The sequence below is a fragment of the Agelaius tricolor genome, unplaced genomic scaffold (assembly GCF_023055355.1).
Source record: "Agelaius tricolor isolate 1412-34295 unplaced genomic scaffold, bAgeTri1.0.p SCAF_3, whole genome shotgun sequence".
Classification (NCBI taxonomy): domain Eukaryota; kingdom Metazoa; phylum Chordata; class Aves; order Passeriformes; family Icteridae; genus Agelaius; species Agelaius tricolor.
The window spans coordinates 13,021,020-13,047,173 of NW_027269263.1; the positions used below are offsets into that span (position 1 = coordinate 13,021,020).

The 26,154-nt window shown below is 44.4% G+C and overlaps 1 protein-coding gene across 1 annotated transcript in view; it reads left to right on the forward strand.

Moving 5' to 3' along the window:
* The window catches only part of CCND2 (cyclin D2), a 30,384-nt gene extending 9,470 nt beyond the window's left edge, over positions 1–20,914 (forward strand). The window contains exons 4-5 of the mRNA XM_071422513.1: positions 6,775–6,905; positions 16,588–20,914. Coding sequence (XP_071278614.1) covers positions 6,775–6,905; positions 16,588–16,743 — 287 coding nt within the window. The 3' untranslated portion in view covers positions 16,744–20,914. The remainder of the gene's footprint in view (positions 1–6,774; positions 6,906–16,587) is intronic.
* The last annotated feature ends 5,240 nt before the right edge of the window (positions 20,915–26,154 follow it).

Below are 26,154 nucleotides of genomic sequence, written 5' to 3' on the forward strand. Positions count from 1 at the left end.
AGAAGCCTTTGCAGACTTGTAGAGATAGAAGGCAGCTTGTGTAAAACCCTGGACTCAGTCCTTTGCAAGGTCATTTCTATGCCTCAGCTGAGTCCTTTGGCAGGTGGGATGTGCCCATGGTGGATCCAGCATCTCAGGCCTCAGGCTTGTGTCAGCACAGAGGCTGAGAAAGAGCGGCAAAATGTCAGCTTTAAGTCCGTTTCATATAGTGTGCCAAACCTCTGCCCCCTGTTTCTGGGACATTAATCATCTACACTTGAAAGCTGAGAAGGCTTTTTTTAACTTCTGGGCCAAATCCTGCATCCTTCTTCAGACAGAAGTTCTGTGGAAGTCAATGGGAGTGTTGTCTGAGTGAAGACTGCTAGATGAGGTCTGCAAGCCTGGTAGAGGTCTACGGGGTGACCACACAGAATGAGGCCTGTTTGCTCCTCAGCATTCCTGCTGGGCAATTCTACTCTGCATCCCCTTTTCATCCAGTGTAAGTTACTGGAGCCTGGAAAGTGTGATACAAGTTCTATTTGGGACCTGTTCTTTGCAGAGGGGAAGAATGAAGCCTGTGGAGGCTTCATTATGTAAATGTCTTAAGAAATAAAAATACATGTTGCAAAGTGGCAGTGCTTGCAGGATATTCCTGCGTAGCAGAAGAAAGAATAATTTGCGCTAATTTATTGCTAGAGAAAAGAAGAAGCTCTTGCTTGTTCCAGCTCATATCAGTATACTGAACTTTCCAGCCAATGGAGCCACAAGAACCAAGGAAGTGCCATCAGCAAGTAGTCAGGGCCTCGGGAATATTTCATGACCAGTCAAGCATGGCAAGAGGAGGTGGAAAGAAATAAAGAGAGCATGTGCTGATACAAGCTGGCATCACCCTGCAGCTTCCAGAGGAGCTGCCCTCCTTTCTACCAGCTGCAGGTCTGATGTTTTGGTGGTTCAAGCACTAACATCATCCTCATCCTTGGTTAGGAAGGTGTAAAATAAGTGCAAATAAAAACCAGTGCAAGCAGTTGTTCAGAAATAGTATTTACCATCAACTAATGAGCATATTGTTTTGAGTGCTCCTCTACTTTGCATAGGTTGTTCAGTGTATTTCCCTGTCTTTACCTCTCTTGGATGGTTGTGATGAAGCATTAACATTTAGGATATTTCAGACCCATTTGTATAAAGGCCAAATGCTGTTTGCTTTATGAGAGGAACAGAATTAGATGTCTGCCCTCCCACCTACTCAAAGGATGGAAGCATTTCTGCATCCTGGTTTACTTGAAAGTTTTATGTTTGCTTTGAAGGGCTGAAGTCATCTGGTTTTGCCTTTAAAAGTAAAAATAGTTAACGTAAGGAAAATTTGCAGTGTCTTGGAGAAATGTAAGAGGAAGAGAAAAGAAATGGTCACTGCAGATACAACCAAATGTATTAGGAAAAAAATAGTACCACACTAACCCTGGAATTGCATTTGGATCAAAGCAGACAAGAATTAAATTCACTACTTCCATTGTTTATCTTAGACTTTTCTTTTAAACTTAGATGGTTAAATATAGATCCATGCTTGTCTTCATAGTACAGGCATTGGCTGGGTGAAGTCTGAGGCTGGCTGTGACCATTATCTACACAATTTTAATGTATCAATACCTGCTTTTCTGATGAAGGTAACATATCTTTTTTTCTCCCTTTTTTTCCCCCACCATGGGAAGAATTACCTTCCTTATGACAGCAGTCTCCAACTCTGTAAATAAATATCTATCAAAATACAGAGATGAAAACTGCCTGCTGAAAAAAAGCCCAACCAGCAGCCAGATCAGTAAAATGGGTCGTTTTAAGTAGGTAGAGTTCCCCCACCTGACTTTGACACACTGAGCATGTTCAGCCTGCGTATTTGTCAGTGCTCTTCTCCTTCCGACGGTTTTATTTGTTGGCTGCAAGTTAAGGCTTCCCCTTGCAGGACCTCTCTGGGTTCCTTCCTCCAGTTCCCTTCTGCTTTGGACTGACTGTCAGCCTTGCATTTTCCTGGCTTGAAGGCAGTGAAGACCACTGGATTGGGAGAGAGCCAGCAAAACAGCTCAGCCGCGGTGCTCACAGCCCTGGAACCTCAGCGTGGATTACGTGTGCTCCACTGGCAGAAAAACCTCCTCGTTCCCTGGCTGTGTCATCTCCAGGCTGAAAGTGGGGGGCAGCTTCAGGGTACCCTGAATTTGCTTGATGACTCTGGCTGGCTGGTCCACAGGTGGCTGTGTTTCAAAGGGTGCTCTTTCTTGCATTGCCTTTTTTTAATTCCAGCGCTGAAGTCAGTGGGGTTGTGCAGGGCTGGTCACTTGTTTTTGAGGTCGTTTGGGAAATAGGTGATATTAAAATGGGGATGGGATGGTTTGTTGTGTATATTGCCTGGGAATAGAAAGTAAAACAAGTTTTGATTTCTAACAACCCAGTGTCTTCCCCTGAAGTGTTCATGTGCTCAGATTCTCATGGACACGCGCTGTGGCACTGCTTCTCTAACTTATAATGAGACTCCTTTGTACTTTTCCCGTGGAATGGCATAATCACAGAATCAATTAGGTTGGAAAAGACCTCTGAGATCATCGAGCCCAACTATAAACCTATAAATCACAACAGAGTTATAGTCAGAGCCATGCTTTAGATGCAGGCTCTGGGTGTGTGTTAGTCAAGTTTGCACACAGAAGGATTTAGCCCATAGCCTTGCTTCAGATGGCCAGGGAGAAGTGCTATTTATAAAATTCCATGTGCCCAGTAAGAAGTGCTTTTTATAAAATTTCCCCTGTAGTTCAGGTTTCATCATCTTCTACAAGAATTTGCAGTAAATGCATATGTTTCAGCTCACATTTTTAGGTTCTCTCTCTGTGCGCCCACTTTTTTTTTTTTTTTTTTTTTTTTTTTTTTTTTTTAATCTCAGGGCAAATTTTTGACCTAATTTGGAGGGAGGACAGTTTTACCTGGGTGAAAACCGAGTGAGGATGGCGAGGCTTGTCTTGTCATGGTAGAAGCAGAGATAGAGGTTTATAATTGAAAATAACATGTAAAAAGCTTGTTTTGAATTTCTCAATGGAATCTAAGAGACTGGGGGGGCGGTTCTGCATCCCCTCAGATACGGTACTTAATATTTATGCTTTCATTGCACCTTGACAAACATTTCACGTAGTTATTGCTTTGCTTGAATATGGAAATATGTTAATTATGGCCTTTATTGCGCTGCCTGCTCTTTTCCTCAGCCTTTTCTATTCAACCCTCTAGGTGGCCCAGCACAATGTGGCTTCTTTTCTTTCAATGAGCTCTTTCCACACTAATAGGGTCCAGGGTGATGTGGAGAACCATGTGCACAAAATTGGTGCACCACCCCCCATTCCTTTGTGGGCATGTCAGGTTAAATTCATATCAGCAGGAGGGTCACTGCCATGATTTTCAATAGCTCGAGATGAGGTGATGACTTCAGACAATGGTGCCACACTCTCCAGTTGGAGACACTTGCCTCACCAGTTGCAGTAGTTAATTAATATGCTAAAAATAGAAGCCAGTGATACAAATCGCTGCCTGTTGTACAACAAAGACTGGGCATGTGTAGCTTTGATAGCCAAGTTTATGGTGCTTGTTATGGAGGGAAGTTAGTTTAGAGCTAGAGGCAATGTAAGACTTTCTGGATGCTGAGCTTTAGTCACTCTGGGCCTCTGGCCATTCGCTCGCTGTCTCATTTGCATTATGAATGACATTAAGGGAGCTAACAAGGTTATTGGGCATAGAAATGTTCGCATGTGACCCCACGTGGAAGCAGACCTACAGCAGTGCTAGTTGGCAGGGACACTGTGCCTCTTTATTCAGCTTCCTAGGAAGACAGTTTCTGAGAGTGGATCTAAAATCAGCCACGAGAACACCGGCGTTCGGATAACGTGGAGGTCATGATGCGAGGCAAGGAATTTCAGAGGGCAGGTGGAGCTGTGTCCTTTGCTCAGCCCATTCTGCCTGGACATGGCACCTCCCTGCACCATCTTTTTACTACATCCTGCCTGAAACCCTGGACAAGGAGGGGAAAATTAAGGAAAATCAACTGCTCTGTAGTTCCTATGCATAAGTGAGAGACTGTTTGGCGTGTCCAAGATCAAATATGGAAGTTGCTTCCCAACGTAGGGGTGTGGTTATTCCTTACGTGTGTTTGTATAAATCCATAGTTTTGATCATAGAACTATTAAGCTTGGAAAAGACCTCTAAGACCATGGACTCCAACCCTAACCCAGCACTGCCATGTTCACGACTAAACCATGACTCCAAGTGCCACATCTGCATGTTTTTTGAACATTTGCAGGGATGGTGACTCCGCCGCTTCCTTGGGCAGCTGGTCCAATGCCTGATCACCCTGAAGAGATTTTTCCTAATAACCAATCTAAACCTCTCCTGGCACAGCTTTAGGCTGCTTCATCTTGTCCTGTCCCTTGTTTCCTGGGAGCAGAGCCTGACCCCCAGCTGGCTGCACCCTCCTGTCAGGGAGGTGTGGAGAGCAGTAGAGCTCCCCTGAGCCTCCTTTTCCTCCAGGTTAAACACCCCCAGCTCCCTCAGCTGCTCCTCATCAGACTTGTGCTCCAGCCCCTTGCCCAGCTCCGTTTCCCCCTCTGGACACGCTCCGGCCCCTCAGTGTCCATCTTGCAGTGCCAGGCCCAGAACTGGACACAGCCCTTGGGGTGAGGCCTCCCCAGTGCCCACAGCAGGGGGACAGTCACTGGCCTGCTCCTGCTGGCCACACCATTGCTGGCCCAGCCCAGCAGCCATTGGCCTTCTCGCCCACCTGGGCATGCACTGTGGGCCAGCAGGCCCAGGCCCTTCCTTCCCTGCTGGGCTCTTCCCAGCCACTCTTCCCAGCCTGGAGCTGCTGGGGGTTGTGACCCAGAGGCAGTACCTGGCACTGGGCCTTGTTGAACCTCATCTCTCTGGCCTGGACTCATCAATCCAGCCTGTCCAGATCCCTCTGCAGAGCTTTCCTGTCCTTAAGGAAATCAACAGTCCTGCCCAACTTGGTGTCACCTGAGAACTGACTGAGGGTGCACTCGATCCCCTCATCCAGGTCATTTATCAAAGAGAACTGGCCCCAACCCTGAGCCCTGGGGGACACTACTGGTGACTGGCAGAAAGTGCAATCTTGGAAGTGTAATCCCCATTCCTTTGCCATGTGCTGAGATCAGCATACTCAGGGCTGTGTCCTGCACTGAGAATTTGGGAGTCAAGGTTCTCCTGTTGTCTCACTTGTTAGTGTGGGGCACTATAATTTAATTTCCAAGAGTCAGCTTTTCTATGTACAGTGGGTTCTTACTATTACAATACTGCATAAATTATTATTTTTATAATAATGGCATTCCGTATTCCTTACTTCAGCCAGTGGGAATTTGCTCTTCAAAAGTGTCTGTCAGAGTGTGATGTCTGGTAGGAAGCAGCATACAGTGTTGGGCTTGCAGGTGGGAACCTCCTGGTGGCTTTGTGAGACAGAGAAATCCATGTCAGGGTTTCAACTCCTCCTTTTGTCTCCCCACTTCTAACACCCCGTTCTGGTCCATCTGGGGGAATGTTATGTCCCAAGTGCCATTCTTACTGGACTGCTTCAATCCCAGGGATGTATTCCAGCCTGGAGAAGAACATGCTGTCTCCACAGCTATTGAAGTATGTGCCAGCTCTGAGTTTGGGAGGCTGAGAACAGCTCTCCATGTGTCTAAAACCTCAGTGGTTACACAGACATCAGCAGGGTTACAGAATTTGTGAACAGAGGGGATTTGGGATCTGCAGCAGGACAGTTTTCTGTAATCTGTTTCTATTGATGGAAAGTATTCCTTGTAATTTATTTCTTTTTATGTATTACGTTGGTTTACTCTCCCTTCTGCTCCAGTTCCCACAGCTGAAAACTGGTAGAGAAAGGTTTGCTAATACTGAAAATTGGTAGAGAAAGGTTTGTCAATGAGTTATTGTTAAACCAAAGAACTTGCAAATCAAGTTTTATTTTAGGAATATATCAAGATGTGGGAGAGCTGGTATTTAGCAAGATAAACTAGTGCTGATAAACCAATGTCTGTGGCAGTATCATAAACCATAAAATTGTCTTATAAAGATCACAGGATTTTATTTTAATTTCTCTTCTGATTTAACAGATGTGTGAGAGGAAGTTCTGAAGTGTATTTTCAGCTTGTTTATTAAAAAATAGTAGTAATGACAAATGCAATCTTTGTTCTTTGATTTCATAGCTATGGGCTGTAAGTGTTCTCACTTCCTAATTGCTAAGGTAGTAAAGATGAACCGTTAATTAAAATCTCTTTCTCGGACAGGTCTTTAAATGCTGGAATTAATTAACTCTTTAAAAATTGACGTGACTAAAAATCTCATTTTGGTCCTTTGTGATACCTTATTCCAGTTAGTTTTCTAGTTATACAGAGAGATCTAATGTGACCAAGACCCAAATTTCTGACATAAATTACAGAAAGCCTCCTTCTTCTCTTTCCTTTTCTTTAAAACTAAGGAAAGACTATTAAAAATTGTCCAGGTTTACTTTATGCATCAGTGAGAATAAAAGACTGAACCGCATTTCCATTTTAATTTGCAGGTCTGTTCCCCCTCCTTTGACTGCTTGTGATGAGCAGTGTGACTAATGAGCTCCATGGGACCAAAAAGAGTGGCACTTTTCCCTTTCTTCTACTTCCCCGGGTTTTATTCTTGGGTGTGGTTTTTTTATGTTGCTTGCCTCTGATGTTTTGCAGCTTTTCTGGTCTGGGCTTGGACTAATTCCCAGATCTGTTCTTGCAGATTTTAACTTTGCCATGTACCCACCATCAATGATAGCAACTGGAAGTGTGGGAGCAGCCATCTGTGGCCTTCAGCTCGATGATGGGGACAGCCTCACGGACCTCCTGGCCAAGATCACAAACACAGATGTGGTGAGTGTTCCACATTCCTCTTCTTCTTTCACTTCCCAGGGTGTACTGGAGAACTGGGCCTGATCCTGAAGACTGAGTGGAGCAAAGGAGGGGGTTGCTTCTGCAGGGAGTTAAGAGTCTCCAAAGCTCATTGATTTCCTGGAATTCAGTTTTTATTCAGGCTTTGCCTGCCCAGGCTGATGGTCCAGCAGGCTGAGCCTCCTCAGGAGCCCTGGGTGATGGGGTGAGCAGGCAGCATTCCCTGGGGCATAAAGCAAACCAGGAGGTGTTGTGCTGCTGTTGGTCCTGTGCCTGCAACCTTGAAACGGCTCTTCTGGCCCTTCTTCAGGTATCACCTAAAAATTCTTGGCTTGGAAGAAGTGAATAATAAGCTAATTTCAAAGGAGGAGCTGAGACAGGCACAATTCAAGCTGTCCTTAACATGTGCTAATTTATTGTTTTTAATTCACAGAGTAAATATGTGACATTATTACATCTGTTATAGCACTGTTAAATGAAGATTTGGGTTTGTGATTTGGTTAAAAAGGAGTCATTAGTCCAGGTTACTTAAAAGGGGAGAATTTTGATATTTCTTTTTTTTTCTTACAATCATATTGATCCTAATTTTCAAATGCAATTCTGGGGTTTCCCAGTTAATTTAGTTTGAATTGGATTTGCATAGAAAACAGAATATTGCAAATTCAGAGTGTTTGAAGTCTAAACCATAGAATCACAGAATGGCCTGGGTTGGAAGGGACCTTAAAGATCATCTCATTCTCTCATTCCAACCTCCCTGCTATGGGCAGAGACACCTCCCACTACCCCAGGTTGCTCAGAGCCCCATCCAGCCTGGCCTTGGACACTGCCAGGGATCCAGGGGCAGCCACAGCTGCTCTGGGCACCCTGTGCCAGGGCCTCACCACCCTCACAGGAAATAATTTCTTCCTCATATCCAATCTAAACTTTCTCTCTGTCAGTGTGAAACCATTCCCCCTTGTCCTGTCACTCCAGGCCCTTGTCAAGAGTCTCTCTCCATCTTTCCTGTGGGCTCCCTTCAGGCACTGCAAGGCCACAGTGAGGTCACCCCAAAGCCTTCTCTTCTCCAGGCTGAACAATCCCAATCCCCTCAGCCTTTCCTCCCAGCAGAGCTGCTCCATCCCTCTGATCCCCTTTGTCCCTCTGAGAGGAGGGACACCTGTGCCTGAGGGAGTTGTGTGTAAGCCCTATAAGGCCCTTTTGCTGCATCTTGCAATTTGGAAAGATTTTATCTACTGTGCTTTTCTATCCCGATTGTTTAAGTCTGAAAGAAAAGACCTACAAAAAATGTTAGTAGTTCTTAAGTGGTTAGAAGATGGGATTTTAATTTTGCAATGAAAATGCCTTCACACCTTTTCTTTTACATTTAGCTGGATTTTTTTGTCAAAAGTGTGCTTTTTGCCATCCTGGTGAAAATCTTCCCAGATCTGAGTGTGCCTAAGTTCCTTCAGAAGAAAAAATTAATACTCCCCCCAAATAACAAAGAACTCGTAACATTTTACTGTTCCCATCTTCTCTTCAAGTCTGTCAGCATTGGGTAGAGACCAGCTTCCTTCTCTTTGCTCCTGGTCTCAGCCCAAGCAGCACAAACTAAAGAGAAGGGTCTCACGCATCCCCCAAATCAGAACAAACTCGTGACAAAATGAGCTTCTGGATTATTTAATTGCTAAAAAGTATAAGCTTTTGCAGAAATTAGAGGAGCTGTTATTTTTTTGAAGGTGTTTTCCTTTGTGAGGCAGAGGCACTCTTAATTCCCTGCAAGCTTTGAAGCCTCAGCCTAACCTAAGGTTGCCAAAATATTTGAGTTTGGGCAAAATAGTGTATTTTTCATTAGCCTGCTGTTTCAATTTGGGAGAAATATTTTGCTAGGTATTTTCTCTGTGAGTTTTGCATTGAAAAAATACAAAAGGGGCCAGGACTGGAAAATTTCCTCCCACATGATAAAGCTTGAGAGAGAGAAAAGCAACTGAAAATGGGGTGTCAGAGAAGCATGGGGCAGGCTTAGCAATAGGTAGTAATACCAGCCTCATGTGTAAAATGTATTGTTGGAAAAAACCTACTGTCTGGATTGTGTAAGAGTTGGCCCAAGGCTGTGTCAATAAAGAGTAAAGACTATTGTAATACATTTTACACTGGGACTTAATTAAAGTTGAATGAAGAGCTTCAGTTCCCTCACTTCCGAATTTCTGGTGCCTGAGAGCTGTTCCTGCAATGGCACAATTAATTCATTGTCACTGTGTGAATGATTTTGTTTTCCAGTGGGGGCTTGGGGAAGAAGGAGAAATGAGAATTCCTGGTCTTTAGGACCATCATGCGGGAGGAAAGTGGGGAAGTCACAGAAATGAACAGTTCTGCAGAGGAAAACCTTCTGGCCCCCTGTGTCTCATGGTAGCCCACAGGAACCATCAGGCAGCTGGGGAAGAGTCCTTCCCAGCCAGAGGGTGCCAGGGCTTCTGCTTCATTTTTGTATTGGAGCGTGTGATTGCTTAGCATGGAAACAGATGATAGGACTTTCCCACTGGCTTTTCAAAAAATGTCACTGTCTGAGGTGAAGCATGAAAAATCTCAGCTTCAAAGCTGCAAGCAGATGAAAAGGAAGAATGGTAATGAAACCCTGATGCAACTTAAGTGCAGTGAGCTTTTCTGAACTTTCACTGTTTTATAGTGATAATTTAAGGGTGCAGTTTATTTGCTGGGAAATAGCAACATTAACCAGGAGGCTGAAATCAGTGGTGTTATTTTAGCTTTACATTAGGTAACTGAGTCTGGAGTTTGGCATGTACAACTAAAATGAATGTTTTTAATGGATGTTTCATTAAGAATTATACTAAAAATAGGTTATTAATAAGCAGCATGTAATTTAGAGCTGTTGGGTAAGCAGACAGCCAGCACGAGTGTTTCTTTCAAAAACACATTGGTGTTGGATATCCTTGCATGAATCCAGAGCAGTGCTCTAGACTTGAGATGGGGCTTAAGGCATCCTGGACTGTTATTTTAGGTATAACAGTTATTTCTGGTAAATAGCTGCCCTGGGCTCTTTGGTGAGGGTTGAATCACAGGCTGGAGAAAGTGTGACATCAGGGCCAGGCAAACCCTGGTTTCATTACTCCTTCCACCGACCGGAATAAAGAGCAGGGAGCTGCTCTTGGAGAAGCTCAGCAGCCTGAAGGGTAGTGAAAGTAGCTCTGGGTGGTGCATCTGAGCTGCCTTCTCTGATAGCTACTGTCCCTCAGAGCCACTAAAAGCTAATCCCACACAACTGAGGGAGAGGTTTCTCCCCTCTTCTCTCTTCTTGTGAGGCTCCACCTGAAATATTGCATGCAGTCCTGGTGCCCCCAACATATGGAACTGTTGGAGCAAGTTCAGAGAAGGCCACAGAATTGATAAAAGGAACTGGAGCAGCTCCCCTGTGGAGACAGGATGGGAGAGTTTGAGCTGTTCAGCTTGGAAAAGAGAAAGTTGTGTGGAGACCTCAGAGCACCTTCCAGCATCTGAATGGGCTACAGGAAAGCTGGAGAGGGACTTCTCATCAGGAACTGCACTAACAGGACAAGGGGGAATGGATTCCCTACAGAAAGGGAGTAGGTTTAGATAGGATATTAGGAAGGAATTAGAATTAAAATTAGAATTAGAATTATAAAATTAGAATAAGAATTAGAGAGGGTGTTGAGGCCCTGGCACAGGTTTCCCAGAGAAACTGTGTCCTATGCATCCTTGGAAGTGTTCAAAGCCAGGTTGGATGAGACTCTGAGCAACCTGGTCTAGAGCAAGGTGCCCCTGCCCATGGCAGGGGGCTGGAACAAGATCAGCTTTGAGGTCTCTTTGAACCCAAACTGTTCTGTGCTTCTGACTCTAGCTTCACACAGCTCTGAAGGATGGGGATTGCATGTTCCAGTCTGTTGTCCTGCCAGGAGCTGGGAGCATTTCCTTTGTGGTTGCTTGCAGAGGAGAGGCTGGTGAGCAAAGAGTTAACAGACTTACTAGCAGGAAGCCTCAGCGCTCCCTGTGCATCTCTTGGTGGGTCATTGCAAAGGAAAAATAAACAACTCAGGAAGTCAGGAATTCCCATAGCATCCGAGACCAGCACTCCAGTGTGAGCAGTATCCTGTCCCTGGTGGAGCCAGATGCTTTGGAGGAGGATACGAGCATCCCTGCTGTGCACAATTACGGGATGTGAGGAAGGATAGCTGAATGGGTAGGGCGCATTTCAAGACCTTGCAATCAGTATTGTGCTTTGCTTGAGACCTTTCTTGGGTAAATCTATTCCCTCACCTCCTGGAAGAGCAGCCATCCAGGTTGCATCTGGATGACACACGGAGTTGGACTCTCCAGCATCAGCAGCCAGGGAGAGGTTTTCAGGCAGAGCCAATGCCTGTATGTGGGCAGAAGTCATCTCTAAAAGTCTGTTCCCAGATGGTAACTGGTGTATATTGAGTGGTTTGGAAAATCTAAAGCATATTTAAGGGCCTGAAGTAGAAAAAAAGCAAGGAACCAAGCATTTTTTAAAGGCTTGTCAAAGCAGCTGGCCGTGAGCCCTTAAAAATGTGGAGTGGGGCTGGTTTGAAGACTGGATCCATAATAAATGGTATTTAAAATATCTCCACTTACACGTGCCGCATATGTCAGTGCCGGGATTTTTTTTTTATTCCCAAGATCAGAGACATCCCCTCATAAAGATCTGCAGATTTCTGCACAGAAACGGAAGTGAAGAACCACCATGCTCCAGAATTCAGAGCTGCAGTAAAAAAATCATGGAAATCTATCTTGAATGGATCTCATTTGAACGTTGTCCCTAGAGCACATACACCATTTATCCTCTCTTTTGTAGTGTCTAGGGCCTGTGGTTTTGGAAGCAAGAAACAGGACTCGCTGTATCTTATCCTGCCTTATTTGTTGCAGACCGCATTTTGTATGCAAGGAAACAACAGGCGAAATAGCCTCCCAGAGAAAGGAAGAATGAGATAGTTTCCTAAGTTGTCTTTGCCTGAGTTGGCAGCTGCTCCGTTTCATTCAGCTTTTTGTTCCCCAGTGAGTGCTGTGCGTGTGTAGCAACAATGGGGTGATGCAGTGACACCGCGGGCTCATGGCAGAGTTCCGTCGGGTCCCTTGGCAGCCGCGGCCGAGGGGAGCCAGGCCCCCGAGGAACAGCTCCCATGGATCAGCCACTCCGGCAGGGAATCAATCCTTGCTCGGCTCCTGCAGCTCTCTGTAATGCAGGCAGGTCCTCCCAGCTTTTTGAAAATCCCCTTTTTCACTAAACACTCAGAGTGTTTGTTACAACAGCATAAATCCCACACCTTTCCACCTTTTCATGTCTTCAAAGTATTACCTGGTAGAGATTGCCAGGAACCCCAAGTCACACTGAGCAAGGAGTGTCATGGCATCTGCCCCTGCATCACCCTGCTGGTAAAGCCCAATGTTGTCTTTACTCTCTCTTTTCCCAGTTCTGAAAACATGGTTCTCTCATGTTTGCAATGAGAAATACCCACAGCAGCAACAGGAAACCAGCAAACTGAGTGGTGAAGCAAACAGTGGAACTGAATCTAGAAAGGATGCTGTTGAAACTGCTGAAAAGACCAAAAAATTGCAGAGAAATATGCCCTATATTTCAGATTCTTAATGTTAGCCACCTTATTTATTGCATTATTGCAATAATGTGGCAACAATAAGTGGAGAAGCTCTGGCATGAATTAGGTTTTTGTGGTTTTTTTTTGGTTTGTTTTGTTTTTTGAATGAGATGTCCTTGTTAGTCCGCTTGAGGTGTCCTTTGGAACAGGAAAATACTATTTTCTTTACTTCCAGTTGGAAAAAGAAACATAGACACTTACCTGTAATTGATCTCTTTGTTACAGTAGCAAAAACATACATTCAGGAGGGAAAATAGTTCTGTTTTTCAACTGCATCCATTAGATGTGAGATCACTGGAAATACAGTAAATGGATAAGATATTCTCACATCAGCTTTCCAGGCTCTTGCTTTGGATAAGGTCAGTGAAGTAAAGGCCAGTGCTCAGCACACAAAGGCCCCACTTTGGGAAGGAATCCCTGTTTATGTCAACAATGAAGCATGTGCTTTGGAGAGGTCTGAATTGGGGCTTAAATGTGAACCAGTGGAGGAATCCAGCCAGCTTTTGTGTGTAGGAGTACAGATGACATGTTCCACACTGGAATTTATGTAAATCCAGCTCTTTAATGCATGTCTGATTGCTGCTTTCTTAGATTATCCAAGCAATGCGTACATGACCAATGAACAGTACTGTCATTTTGGGTATCTCCACCATCCTTTCCATTTATCGAACCAGATCCTGCCCCTAAAAATATCCTTTTCTGATTTTCTTTTTGCAGTTAGTTTTAAGAGAGAAGAAGATATTGGGGGCCTTAACACTTAATTGTGAAGTAATTAATATGTATTTGGAAAACTAACCTCCCTTCAACACAAAAATGCCAGAAGGCTTTTTCAGTATTCCCAGCTTTGGGATTTTGGGCAGTGCCAAGCAAGAGCCTGTTGGTTGAGTTGAGTTGAGTTGGGTTGAGTGGGAAGCCTTCCCTCATAGCTTGCCAATGAACCATAAATGCCAGTTTAAAACTGGAAACTGGGGGCCAGTATAGGACATACATGTACCACAGAAGTGTTGAAAAGTTCAAGAAAGTGAATTATGTGTAATATTCTGCAGAATCTTCCCTAGGGCTTGTGCTTTCTTTCAAGATTGTCATGAATGGAAATTGAAATTTTTAATGAATATTGACTTGAATAACTAGCTCATGCCATAGAGCTGCTCATTCCTCCTTCCAGTTATTTTCACTGCCACCATTTCCATCACAGCCATGAGGCTGCCCCTCACCAGACACAGGAGAGCTTTTCTTCTCCTTCAAATACTTTTCAAATGTGCTAGTAAAATCACCTAGGGATGAAAGAGTTTCAGAATAAAAAAAAAAGAAACCCCAAAGTTAATTGCATTTTTAGTTCTGTACATGCTGAAGTATAAATAAAACTATGGAATGGAAAGTACCAGAACTATTTTAATCATTAAAACTACTAGACCATATAGAAGAATGGGGAAGTTAATCCATGTGACACACACTTTAAAAAGTTTTTTATAAAAACAACAAAGGCAAACCCTGCAGTATTCTGAAGGAATGGCCTCGTCCTTGTATTGCAAAATCTGGGGTCATACTGCAGTGCATTATAGTGTTCTTTCAAGGAAGATTTGTTGAAAATAATGTAATTCATGAGTTTTTTTCTTTGATATGTTCTTAAAACTTAATTCTCTGTTGTCAGAGACGTCTAGAACTTGCAAAATGAAAATCCACCAGTAAAAATATGCACACATGCCGCAAATCCCCATGAAACTTGGAGGGGTTAAAAATACTGTGTCATGGGAAGGCCAGGCTGTTTGTCCTGATGGGTTTTTAGTAGGGTTTTTTTGTATTGTGTCCCTTAACATTGGATTGACAGAAAGTTCCAGCAATGCCATCATCTGTACAATAAAGCCACTTACTTGCCTAATCATGATGTGACAGCTGGGCTGATAAGATACTCTAAATTAGGGTTTTTTTCCTTTCACCTGAGAGATTTAACATCCAAGGAGCTTTAGTATGCAAATAACAATGCTTTTTTGGAAAATTGTATCATGCTGAATGCAGTGTGCTGGTCATTTTTACTGTAGGTTTCTTCGTTTTAAAGAATTCGGTGGTTTTAAGCTCAATATGTGTAGACCAGAGAAATAATACACAGTGGCCTGTGGATTCCCATATGAAATAAAATCCATGTGACAATTCCAGTCAAGGCCACTTCTATAGATTTTATGTACAAAATGAAGACACCAGAAATGACCCATTTCTCTATAGGGTTACCTGGAGATTTCAGCCTCTTCATACCTGAAATGAATCATCACACTACCCATCAGAAATTTGTACAGTGATGGTGTAAATGACCATACATGAGGGTGTTTAGGAACAGACAAAGCTGACTCCAAATGCTCGAGCCACATGTTCCGCATGTCACCACCCTTCCTTCCCCAAGCCTGCCTGCAAGGAAATTGCCTCATTAAGCTTTTCAGACTGAAGCTGCTTAAAAAAAATCTGGCTTGTTTTCAGAAGGACACAGTACTTTGAAACTGCTTTAAAAGAAGAGGTTCTTATACCCCAAAAAAGCACATTACGAGTGTTGTCTGTTACAAGAGTCTCCAAACTGGTGCCCCCACACTTGAAAATGCCTTGACCCACACAGTGATTTGTTGTCATTGCCCTCTTACACACAGGTGAATGCTTACAATGGACCTAAAGCCCTCCCTAGCTGATAATGGGGGATTTTCTTTATCTGAGAACAGGATTTTGCAGCCAGCAGCTGCTGGCTGGTAGCCAAGAAAAATGGGTGTTCATTACCCACCGGAGCTAATTGCGCCCATCACAAACGTCAAGCGTGGCCAGCGGAACAGATCCTCTTCACTGGATGTGTTTTTCCCAGTCCAGCTGGGATGACAAATCAGTCCTCCACATATGAATATTTCAAACTCTCCCCAATAACTAGGTACTGTGTAGAAAAAGGGGTGTGTTGGTCAGGGCCCAGCTCCGCCGTGTTGCAGTCACATCCCGTAGTGGGTTGACAAGTGCCTGTGGAGCCCTGTGGAGGTCAGTGCCCCTTTCTGTTCTTCAGCTACCCTGCCTGGCAGTGGGAATGGTGATGCTCAGTCTCACCACCCCAGCCAGATGCTCTGGGGGCTCTGGTTAAAGCACTGTGCTGTGAAAATCCTCCTATCAAACCCTGTGATGCTCTATTCCCTGAAGACTTCTGGAGACACCCAGCTCTTAGGCAGGCTGAAGCCACAGGAAGTTTACAGTATTAGTGCCTTTTCCAGAAGGACTCCTCAGGGCTGCCTTTAGAAAATGCCATTTCTTGAAGCACCACGTGTCCCCCTGCACAGTGTTGGACTGATACTCCCAGTGCCAGCGCACTGAATGTGGTTGGCATTGTGTTCATGCAGTAACAGCTTGAGTTTTATTTTTAAGTTTCTCCTATAACTCAGGGTTTGTCAAGGTTTTCTCACAATTTTCTTTCTGGTTAAATGACCACATTATGTGGTCTTCCAGTGTATTATCAAGAGTGTGGAACATCCTGTAAGTATTTTAATAGTTTTCTTCATCGCTGTGTCTGGTTTAAATGGGGGGAATCCTTCACATTTATTTCTGTATTTATATTTCATGTTTATTGTGGGACTCCTGATGGACAGGCTCCCATATTTATGTTGCTGTACTGTACCCTGCTGTTTCCCTGAATGTTCTGTAGTTTTTAATGCAGTGGTCTCTGAGAACTGGTTTTATGTTCAGAAAATTATGGGACATGGCACTCAGTGCTCTGGTTGTCAAGGTGGTATTTGCTCCAAGGTTGGACTAGATGATCTCAGAGGTCTTTTCCAACCTAAATGATTCTACAATCAAAGACTAGTAAAATATTAAGATTTAGAGCCTAATAAATACAGCATGAACAGTGTTTGACCCAGGGAGTTTGTACAGAGTGATTACCTCTCAGAATTCAAGATTGATTCGTGTCAGAGCAGTTTTTTCTTGGAAACACCTGACTGATGCTCTTCCAACTTCTGCTAGCTCAGTAAGGAAAAAATAACCACCTTTGTCTTTACTAATAGAATAATTTGCTTTCTTTTCTCTAGGACTGCCTTAAAGCTTGTCAGGAACAGATCGAGGCGGTGCTTGTGAACAGCCTGCAGCAAGTCCGGCAGCAGCAGCAGCAGAGCAACCCCTCCAAGACAGTGGATGAACTGGACCAGGCCAGCACTCCCACAGATGTGAGAGACATCAACCTGTGAGGACATCGGCACACCAAGTCACGCTTGCTCCCCCAGACCCTTTATTTTTGTTATTATTTTTAGAGTGAAATTTTTTTAATCTGCTCCCACATAGAACATATTTAAAGCTCTTTTAGGTATAAAGAAAAACAAAAAAAAAGTACAAAAACTGAATAATGAAAAAAAAAAAAAGCGTTTGGTGCCTGTGATGTTCTACAGAAGGGAATCCCACGATATATTTGGTAATTGCTATTTGATTATGTATCAGTGATATTAAATGCTTATAAAAGCATACAAAGTAGCTAGATCAATGTAAGCCTGCATTTGTGGGAACAAAGTAGAGTATACTTGTCTGTGTATTATGAACTAGTGCATACACCCCTTTTTTAGATTTAAGAAAGGAATCGTGTGTGCGATTTTATGGCTTGACTAGATTGCAAAGCAATAGAATAAGGGGTTTAGGGCAAAGTGGGAAAAGATCCCTGAAGCAATTGAACCATTTTGAATGCAGAAGAGATTTGCTGATCTGTCACCTCTGTTATTAGTCAGAAGTGTTTGTTGGATCTCTGTATGTTAGTTTTGTTTACTCTTGCTGTCTGTGGTAGCTGCTACCTAAGAAAGAAGATGCTTTATTTTACCAGCCAGAAGAGCAGGTGTCTTTTGGGCTTTTTTTTTAGTTGATTTATTTTTCTTTTTTTTTTTTTTTTCCCAACTTCCCCTCTGCCCCTCTTGACTTTTTATCTACTTTTCCTTCCGAAATGGTTCATTCTAAACACAGCAGCATCTTTGGCATGAGGGCAATTCCTTTTACCCAGCTGTGGGCCGAGCCAAAGTTCCCAAGTGTTCACAGTCAGTGGGGGGAATGCACGCATTAATCCCAACCTGTTGGCTGGGCAGGCAACCTCCAATCTTTGGATTGCAAGATGTGGTGGATCATCTAGGAAAAGCATTATATTCCTTTACAGTGCTAATGCTTCACGTCCATGTTAACGTCTGGCAGCTTCTTAGCTTGGCCACAAAGGCATTTAAATGATGCTCTGTCCATCTTCCCTCGTAATAGCCCCTCACTGTGTTAAAGAAGATGAGGTTTGGTTTGCTCCCTCGTCTCTCTTTCCCCCCCACTCCCCCCGCACACTTTTTCAGCATTTCATTAATTTTATTGATCCACAGTGAGCGTTTTTGTAAACCATTTCATTCGAAAAGCACTTTGAAAATTGTTCCTAAGGGATTAAATGAGATGGTTTATGACAATTTTGCCGAGGAAAGAAAAACAAAAAAAAAAAGAAAAAAAAAAAGAGGAAAAAAAAAAAAAAAAAGAAGTCACAAAAGCAAGGCTTTGTATAGCTTTTTATAGTCAATATTTTCCAGTATCTGGTGTACTCGGTTAGCTGTGGTGTTGCTGGAAATACCAACACCCGCTTCAGATGACATTCCTGTCATGACATTCCGGATAAAAGCCTGACCATCTGTATTGTTCAGTGTCACAGAAGGATCTTAATACCACCTGCATGTTTATCTATGGACAAGGAAAGAAAATGGCTGGTGCAACAGCCATGGTGGTAAACATCGAGGTGCGTGACTTGGAGTTTTATTACAAAGGTGTATTCAGTGTACTTGAATTTATTTTCCTGCTCCACCTGTAACGAAGAGGCATTTAGATAGCAAAGGAGTTGGAGCAACTTTGGGTTTTTTTGGTTCTATTTTTTTGGTTTTGTTTTGGTTTCTTTTTTTTTTTTTGCACAATTGTATTAACAGTTTGCAGATATCCAATATGAAGCTGTTGGTTGAAACGTTAATGTTCGCATTTTTAACACAAAAATCCAGAAAGAACATGCTACTTCGAAGAATATTATATGTATGGACTCAGCCTATTTGGCTAGATGAGGGTAGAAAATGGAGTAAGGTTCTAAGGTTTTGTTGTTTTTTTGGTTTTGGGGGGTTTTTGGTTTTGGTTTGTTTTTTTTTTTTTTGCGCTGCTAAGAAGCTATGATTTGTTTCATTCTTATTCACATTAACAGTACTTAGCTGTATTGTTTCACTGAGTGTGCTGCTATTTTATAAACATTTTTATAATATATTATTTTACTGCTTAAATTTCAAATCCTGAAGTAGATGGTTAAGTGGAGATATGATGAGTTCTTTGATTTACTGGAAATGCCCTGTACAGGTTTTTTTTTTCCCTAATAGCGTGTTCATGATTATTTTTTTTATTTTATTTTTCCTTCTTTCTTCTTCCTTTTTTTTTAATCTCCTTCCTTCCTGATCACATCCTGCAAAGATGGTATACTTACCTCAGGTTTGCTGGACAAGAAATGGTTCCCATTTTCACAATACCTCACACAGTGACAGTTTGGTTGCCCCGGGGCCCGCCCGGGAGAGGTTGCAAGCAGCCGAGGCGGGGCACTGGCTCCTTTTTGGTCTCTGGTATCCTTTTCATAGTGGAAAAAATGCATTGACTCTCCACTGGTGAGCAGGTCTGTTCTCCCCAAAGCTGCTGCTGGGCACAGCCTTGGCCTCACCTCCCGCCTTGACATTCTGCGTTGGGAGCACCCGGAATTCTGCAGCGGTGTCTCTGTCCTGGAGGAAAAAAGTAGCTGATGTTGTTGGAAGCAAGACTGCGGAGTCACACGCAGATCAGATCAGATCAGATCAGGTCAGATCGTTCCTTGGCAGCCCTGCCCCGTGGCTTCACAGGAAGCTGTGCCAGAGGGTCCTGATGGTGGGGTGACCTCTCCGAGCGCTGGCACCGTGTCCCTCATGTTGGCGTGATTTGCTCCATGCCATAGGCCAGGGTGTAGGCAGGATCTGTGTTTAGGGTGCCTGCCCCTGCTCTTCATCCAGCCTCCTGCACACCCCACTCCCACAGCAGCCATGGAACACAGGGATGATCCCTGCTGTGGATCACAGGGGTGATCCCTGCTGTGGATCACAGGGCTGATCCCTGCCGTGGAACATAGGGGTGATCCCTGCTGTGGATCACAGGGCTGATCCCACAGTGTCACCCCTCTGCAGGACTGTAAGAACAGGGGCTGAGGGCCACCTCCATGGTCAGCTGCTCTACAGCAGGATGGGGGAGAGCTGTGCTGGAAGGGGCAGCACCATTCAGCATTCCCAGTCTCCACGGGGTCCTGGTAGGTCTGTGTGTGTCCCCACCAGGGTGAGGAGTGTCCTTGGCTGCAGTGACATGCTCAGCAAGTGCCAACCCTCTGGTTACACCATACTGAATGTTTGAAAGCTGCAAACCCTACAACTTGAGTGCTTTCACAGTAGCTTTCAGAATAAAATGACTGCCTAGTACTCTCTTTTAACAGATGTAAAAGGAAGTGTGTTGTTACTGCAAATGAGGTGTGAGATTTTCCCCCCCTAAACTGCAGAAATTGTAAACCTCCCAATTGATTGATTAAAAAAGAATAGAAGATGTGTTGCTGATTCTGCCTTCCCAAGTGCCAAAGGATTGGTACAGTTGCTAAAAGCATTTCTCTCTCAGCTTCCTATTGATGGTACTTTGATGGTCTTCTCCTCCTTCCTCTTACTGTAGTGTAGGAGCACCTCATAATGTATTTATTTGTATTTCCAACATGCTTGTGAAAGAGAAAAATACCAATTAATCCCATGTCCAACTAATTCAATGTCTATGATTTATGCTTGAGTAATTGGACAGCTCTTAATTACTCAGCAAACTACCTGGCCACTGGATTTTTTCCACTATGTTTATTACCATGTTCTCATGTACCTCAGAAATCACTCTTGGTTGCACAGTTTCTGTTCTCAAACTTTTTTGGGTTTTGTTTTAGTTTTTTTTTGGTGGTTTTTTTTTTTTTTTTTTTTTGGTTTTTTTTTGTTTTTTTTTTTTGTTTTTTGCTTTATTGAGTGTGATGCCATATCAAGTCAACGTTATTCTCTCACAAATGTGCTCTTTAAGAGGTGTGGATGTTTATGTGGTCAGGGGATGCTAGAAAGTGTGGTAGTAGACATCAGTGTAAACAAAAGTATTTAGAAAGTACATGAGGTTGTTTTTGATGGATAAGACTCTGATACGGTGTAGTCTTGATTGCCTTTTAAAAGGTCTTCGTTCAGTGTTGTCATTTTTATTAATAACCTATTGTTTTGACTAGTTTAAAGATGGTTCTAAGAAAAGTGTTTTGGCGGGATTAGGTATGATGTATGGACAATAAACTCACCTTGACCTAAATTTACTTGCCTTGCTTTTATTCCTTTAGTGAATTTGGTTTTATCACTCATTCCATTGTGGTGTTTCCTTGGTGGGATGTAATTCTAAAGCCTCTGATCTGGATAGATGGTGCTAGCAGACATAAAATGAAGGCTGCAGTCACAGAACGAGCCTGACTCTAAAATGTAGCTGCCTTCCCACTGGATAGGCAAATTCTGGACATAACCCCCTGAGATTCAAGGAGAACAAAGTCCTAAAAATTGGTAAATTGCAGGATCAAAATATTTTGTGGGAATCAAACTGAGCTGGTGAAAAGCCACATGGAGTGCACATTTTTGCAGTGAATTGAAATACGATTTAAATCTTCACTCAATTGTTTGTTGCACTGGAATGCTACTGAAAAAATCAGATTGTTTTTCTTTCGGTAAACCTGGGGAAACCGTGAGTAAAAGGAGTGGGATTTGTGGTGAGGCCAGTGGGAAGAAATGAGTCCATTGTCCAGAGTCTGCTTCCTCGGTCTGTGGCCAGGGGGGCAGGATGCTCAACCTCTCCCCTCTCCCACATCTGCTTGTGGATGCCTGCTGTGAAGTTACCGAACTCCTGTGGGATGTGTTTGGCCTGACCTCTCCTCCATTGCCATCCAGTAGCAGTTTTCTCCTGAATTTCCAGCCCTTTTTCACCCCTGGGGACAGCAAAAAGACCCTGAAGAATGAAGTAGAGGCATTTGGGCAGACATACTGGGGGAAACATCATCATAAAGTGAATTATACTGCCAAATCCAAAGATAAATGAAAGGCAAAGACTCCAAATGACAAACTTCAAGATAAAATGAACAGGGAGAAGGAAAAAACCCTCAAAAAAACAAATGTTGCAAAAATGAAGAAACACACAAGCAAAAAATACACAGAAACAAATAGAAAAATAATGGATGGAAATATGAAATAATTATGAATTTTGAATTATGGAATGAATATGAATGCATTAAAAATTAATAGGAAATAGGGATTAAATCAGGAGGCTGAGAGTCAGGAGACAGAGATCTTTCTAGCCATACTCACACAATCTTGGGACCTGTGGTTTCAGGGAAAGTCTCTGAAGACTTCCCTGCCAAATGCCTTGTGAGCCTCACATTTCCCAGCTTATCTACACTAAGAAGTAGAGTTTTTAAAACATCACAAGTCCAGGGTTTTCTCTGACCACTGAATAACATGACCAGTAATTTCTGGTATTTACTAGGCTCAACTTGGAGCCTGTGAGGGACTGGAACTGTGCAGTGACCAAGCACTGAACAGATTGCCCAGAGAGGGTGTGGAGTCTCCCTCACTGGGTATATTCCAGAGCTGTCTGGACACAATCCTGTGCTCTGGGATGGCCCTGCTGGAGCAGGGAGACTGTACCAGATGCTCCACTGTGGTCCTTTCCAACCTGACCCATCCTGTGCTTCTGTGATTGTGGTTCTATTTAAAAGGGTTCTCAAAGGTGATTTGCATTCCAGCTGGGCTGCTGATGTTCCTGCTGATGCAGCCAGGAGACAACACTGAAACTTGTGGGACTCTCAGGCCGGGGAGAACATCAGGTCAGTGCTCTGCTGGGCTCCAGGGGCACTGTGAGGAAGGGCATCCCTCAGCAGCAGTGGCATTCAATCAAGACCTGTTAGGATTACAAATAAAGGTGAGTAAAGCTGAGGTATTTACACTGAGGTAAGAAAAAACACTGAGTTTTGCTGCAACCTGCTAGAGAGAGAGAGAAAGGAGCTGATGCAAAGAAGAAAACAAGTAAAAAGGGAAATGTGTATGTCCTTAAATGCCTGTCATTCTGTTGAAATGATGTGGTGCTAGCTTGGTCTTGCCATTGAGTTTTCTCTAAAAATAAACTGGGTTGTTATTTGAGCTCTTCCAAAATGCAACATGCAGAAACTGCAAGAAGAATTAGGCCAGAGCAGTGAGGGAGAGAGGGAAAGGTCAGCAGACTGGCTGTATTTGGCTCCTCAGGTTACTCAGGAACCCTTCTTAGAGCAAAAGCTCTGGTTCATCTGACAGAGGACTCACAAGCATCCCTGAAGAGCAGTCGATTGACCTTTCTGATGAGGATTTTCACAACTTGAGCAAAGCTGTGAGTGGGACATAACCAGCTGGAGGATGAGGGATGGAGTCAGCATTTTCATCCAGCACACTCAAACAAAAATTTATCTCAATTTTTCCAGTTTCCTCACGTTGTCTCTGAGGGGAGAACTCATGACACTCTGCAGCCTCCTCATGAGGGGAAGAGGAGGGGCAGGCCTTGCTCTCTGCTCTGTGTGACCAGGAACAGGACCTGAGGGCTGGAGCTGTGTCAGGGCAGGGTCAGGGTGGGTATCAGGGAAAGGTTCTTTCCCTCAGACGGTGCTGGGGCACTGAGCAGGCTCCCCAGGAATGGTCACAGCCCCAAGGCTGCCAGAGCTCCAAGAGGGTTTGCACAGAGCTCTCAGGGATGCACAGGGTGGGGTTGTTGGGGTGTCTGTGCAGGGCTGAGTTGGACTGGATGATCCTTGTGAGTCCCTTCCAAGTCAGGATATTCTATGATTCCATGACTGTAAATTCAGCTTGTTTGCTTCTCAGAGAAACTTTTTATTCTGGTTACTTTGGATCTGCTTCTTAGACACAACCAAGTAGTGAGTGATCTTTCTGGTGTGCGCTGACAGCGCCATGGCCAAGGATGGGATCCGCGATCGCGGGCGCGGCGAGGCCCGTGCAAGGAGAAGGGCCGCGGCGGGCGCTGCAGAGCGCGGGAGGAGCCGCCAGGGGGCGCCCGCGCACCGCGCACGGCCCTCAGGGCCCCGGGACAATCCCGGGAATCCCGCGCCGGGAAAGGAACGTCCCGAGGCTGCCACGGCTCCACCACACAGCCCGCAGCCACAGCTCCGGCAGAAGGGAAGGTGTTCGGCCCAGGGGCTGCCCCTGCTCCCTGCTCGCAGCCCGTATACCGCACTGAGAACCAGCTTAAAAACAATTGAAAACATTCCCGAAGTCACTCTGCCACGAATGAAATTCTAGGAACTGTGTTCTCCAGCAGAGCCAATTTGAGGCCTGTCCGCAGCACAATCTCTGGGTAGGATTTGCAAGGGTTATGCCTGTCTTCAGGCCAGCACATCCTTCAGAGGAGCATTACGCAGGCAGAGAAGTGCAATAGCACAGAACTGAAGAAATTCAGCAAAGGTTTCTGCTGGGTGAATTTGTAAGTGCAAGGAGAAGATCAGATCCCAAATGACAACTGAAAAGGGAAACCTAATGTAGGAGCTAAGCCACGAGGCTCTAAGGTACAGGCTTTCCAAGCTGTTTTCTCACAAAGCCGAAGTGGCTTGTGTGTCACCCAAAGTGGGTGACTTCAGACAAAGTCTGTCACAAATTTTGCCTGAAGGGCTGTCACTTTTGCAAAAGGACCTGTACTTTTAGTGTGCACTTAGAAGTGTACTTTCATACTTTCAGTATGCACTTAGAAGAGATCTTAACAGTGTAGGCTCATGTTTGATCCTCTAAACCACGTGTGAGACACAGCTGGAGTTTTACCACTGCAGCAAAACAATTGTTTTTAATGGTGATACAATAGAAACAGGTCGGAGCTGATTCAGTTTGCACTGGCTCATTTACAGGCAAGACTGTCACTTGTGTCGTCCCTTGAAAATGTCAGTTCCAAAATCTATGGAGGAGAGGCACTGCAGAAATTGAGGTTAATGCCACGCTGCAAAAGGAAGATAAAAAGGAAACTAAACAGATACAACTCTTGCAGTAAATATGTAAATTTTGCACCTGCTTTAAACAACTATTGAAACAAATTATGTTTCAGTCTCCATTTAGAATGTATTTGGTGTTAAAGCACAAACCACTTTCAAACTGAGGTCAGACCTCTGGGCAACCTAGAAGAATTTCTTGGATTTTTAGATAGCATTTATTCGATCCAGTTGAGAAATCCTGAAGGAAATACATTCAGCTGACCAACTAATATTTTGGTTAATCACACTGTATGTAAGCCATAAAACTTCAGCTTTCTGAGGGAAAAAGGATGAGTTCCAGTCACTTCTTGTATTACTTTGTCCATTTTACCAGCAGGAATTTCTAGGCTGCCTAGAGAAGCCGTGGCTGCCCCTGGGTCCCTGGAAGTGCCCAATGCCAGGTTGGACAGGGCTTGGAGCAACCTGGGACAGTGGAAGATGTCCCTGCCCATGGCAGGGGGTTGGAACTGGATAATCTTTAAGGTCCCTTCCAAGCCAGGCCATTCTGTGATTCTATGGGTTCTGCAGGACAAGACCAGTGTGGTCCCAGCTGGATGTGGGTGCTGACATCTCACACTGCTCTGCCTTGGAAATTGCTGCTTTAAACTATTCCTTGGAACCAGGTCTCCTTTGCTGATGGTTACTCCAGGGTGTGAGTAACCATCAGCATTTGGCTGCCCAGGCTTCTAACTGACTTGTGAGTAATGCCTTTTATCCATCTATATATAAATATCAATGTATTGATACCACTCTGAGCAAAGTGCTGCTGCCAATCAGTGTTAACTGAGCTGATGTAACCAGAGTGAACATCACCAAGCATTCTGTGTTCTGCAAAGGGGCAAACTGGGTCGATTCCCTGGTGCCGATGTGGAGGAACACACTCGGTGCAGGGAGCGCGGGGTGCAGCTGCAGTGGAGCTGCAGGCTGAGCTCCGGAGCAGCCCAGCTGAGACAAGAGGCTGGGAAATGCCAGCCCCTCGCCCAGCACAGCGCCCTGTGGCACCGGGCAGGGGATGGACTCTCAGAGACACGGCAGGAGATGAAAACCCAGACTTTCCTACCCTTAATCTGTGAGGCTGTAAAAGCGCAGGGGTTCCCTTGTGCTGAGTCCCTCCTGCAAGGCCACCAGCTCGGGCTGTTGTGTTGTCATTTAGTAATTGCACCGCGACTGAAGGATGTCACGGAAGTGGACATCTGAGACTCTGGTAAGGGAAACCTAGAATGGAGCCAGTAAGGAAACCCGGTCCGACTGGGAGTGCGGGGGATGCAGCTGGGAAGGGGCTTCAGTCCCAGCTCAGGCGCTGCGAGTGTCACTCCGAGCGGCTCCGGGATGCCTAGACCAGGAGCGTCATGGTTCCTTAACACCAGCGTCATGAGACGCTGCGAAAGTTTTAAGGCGAAAACCTCCTGATTGCAATTGCAGAGTGAGAATGCGGAACCATTTAGGGTGCAGCAGTCCAGGTGTAAACCTCGCCCTGCCACGCCCGCCACTGACCCTGTCCGCAGGCGCCACA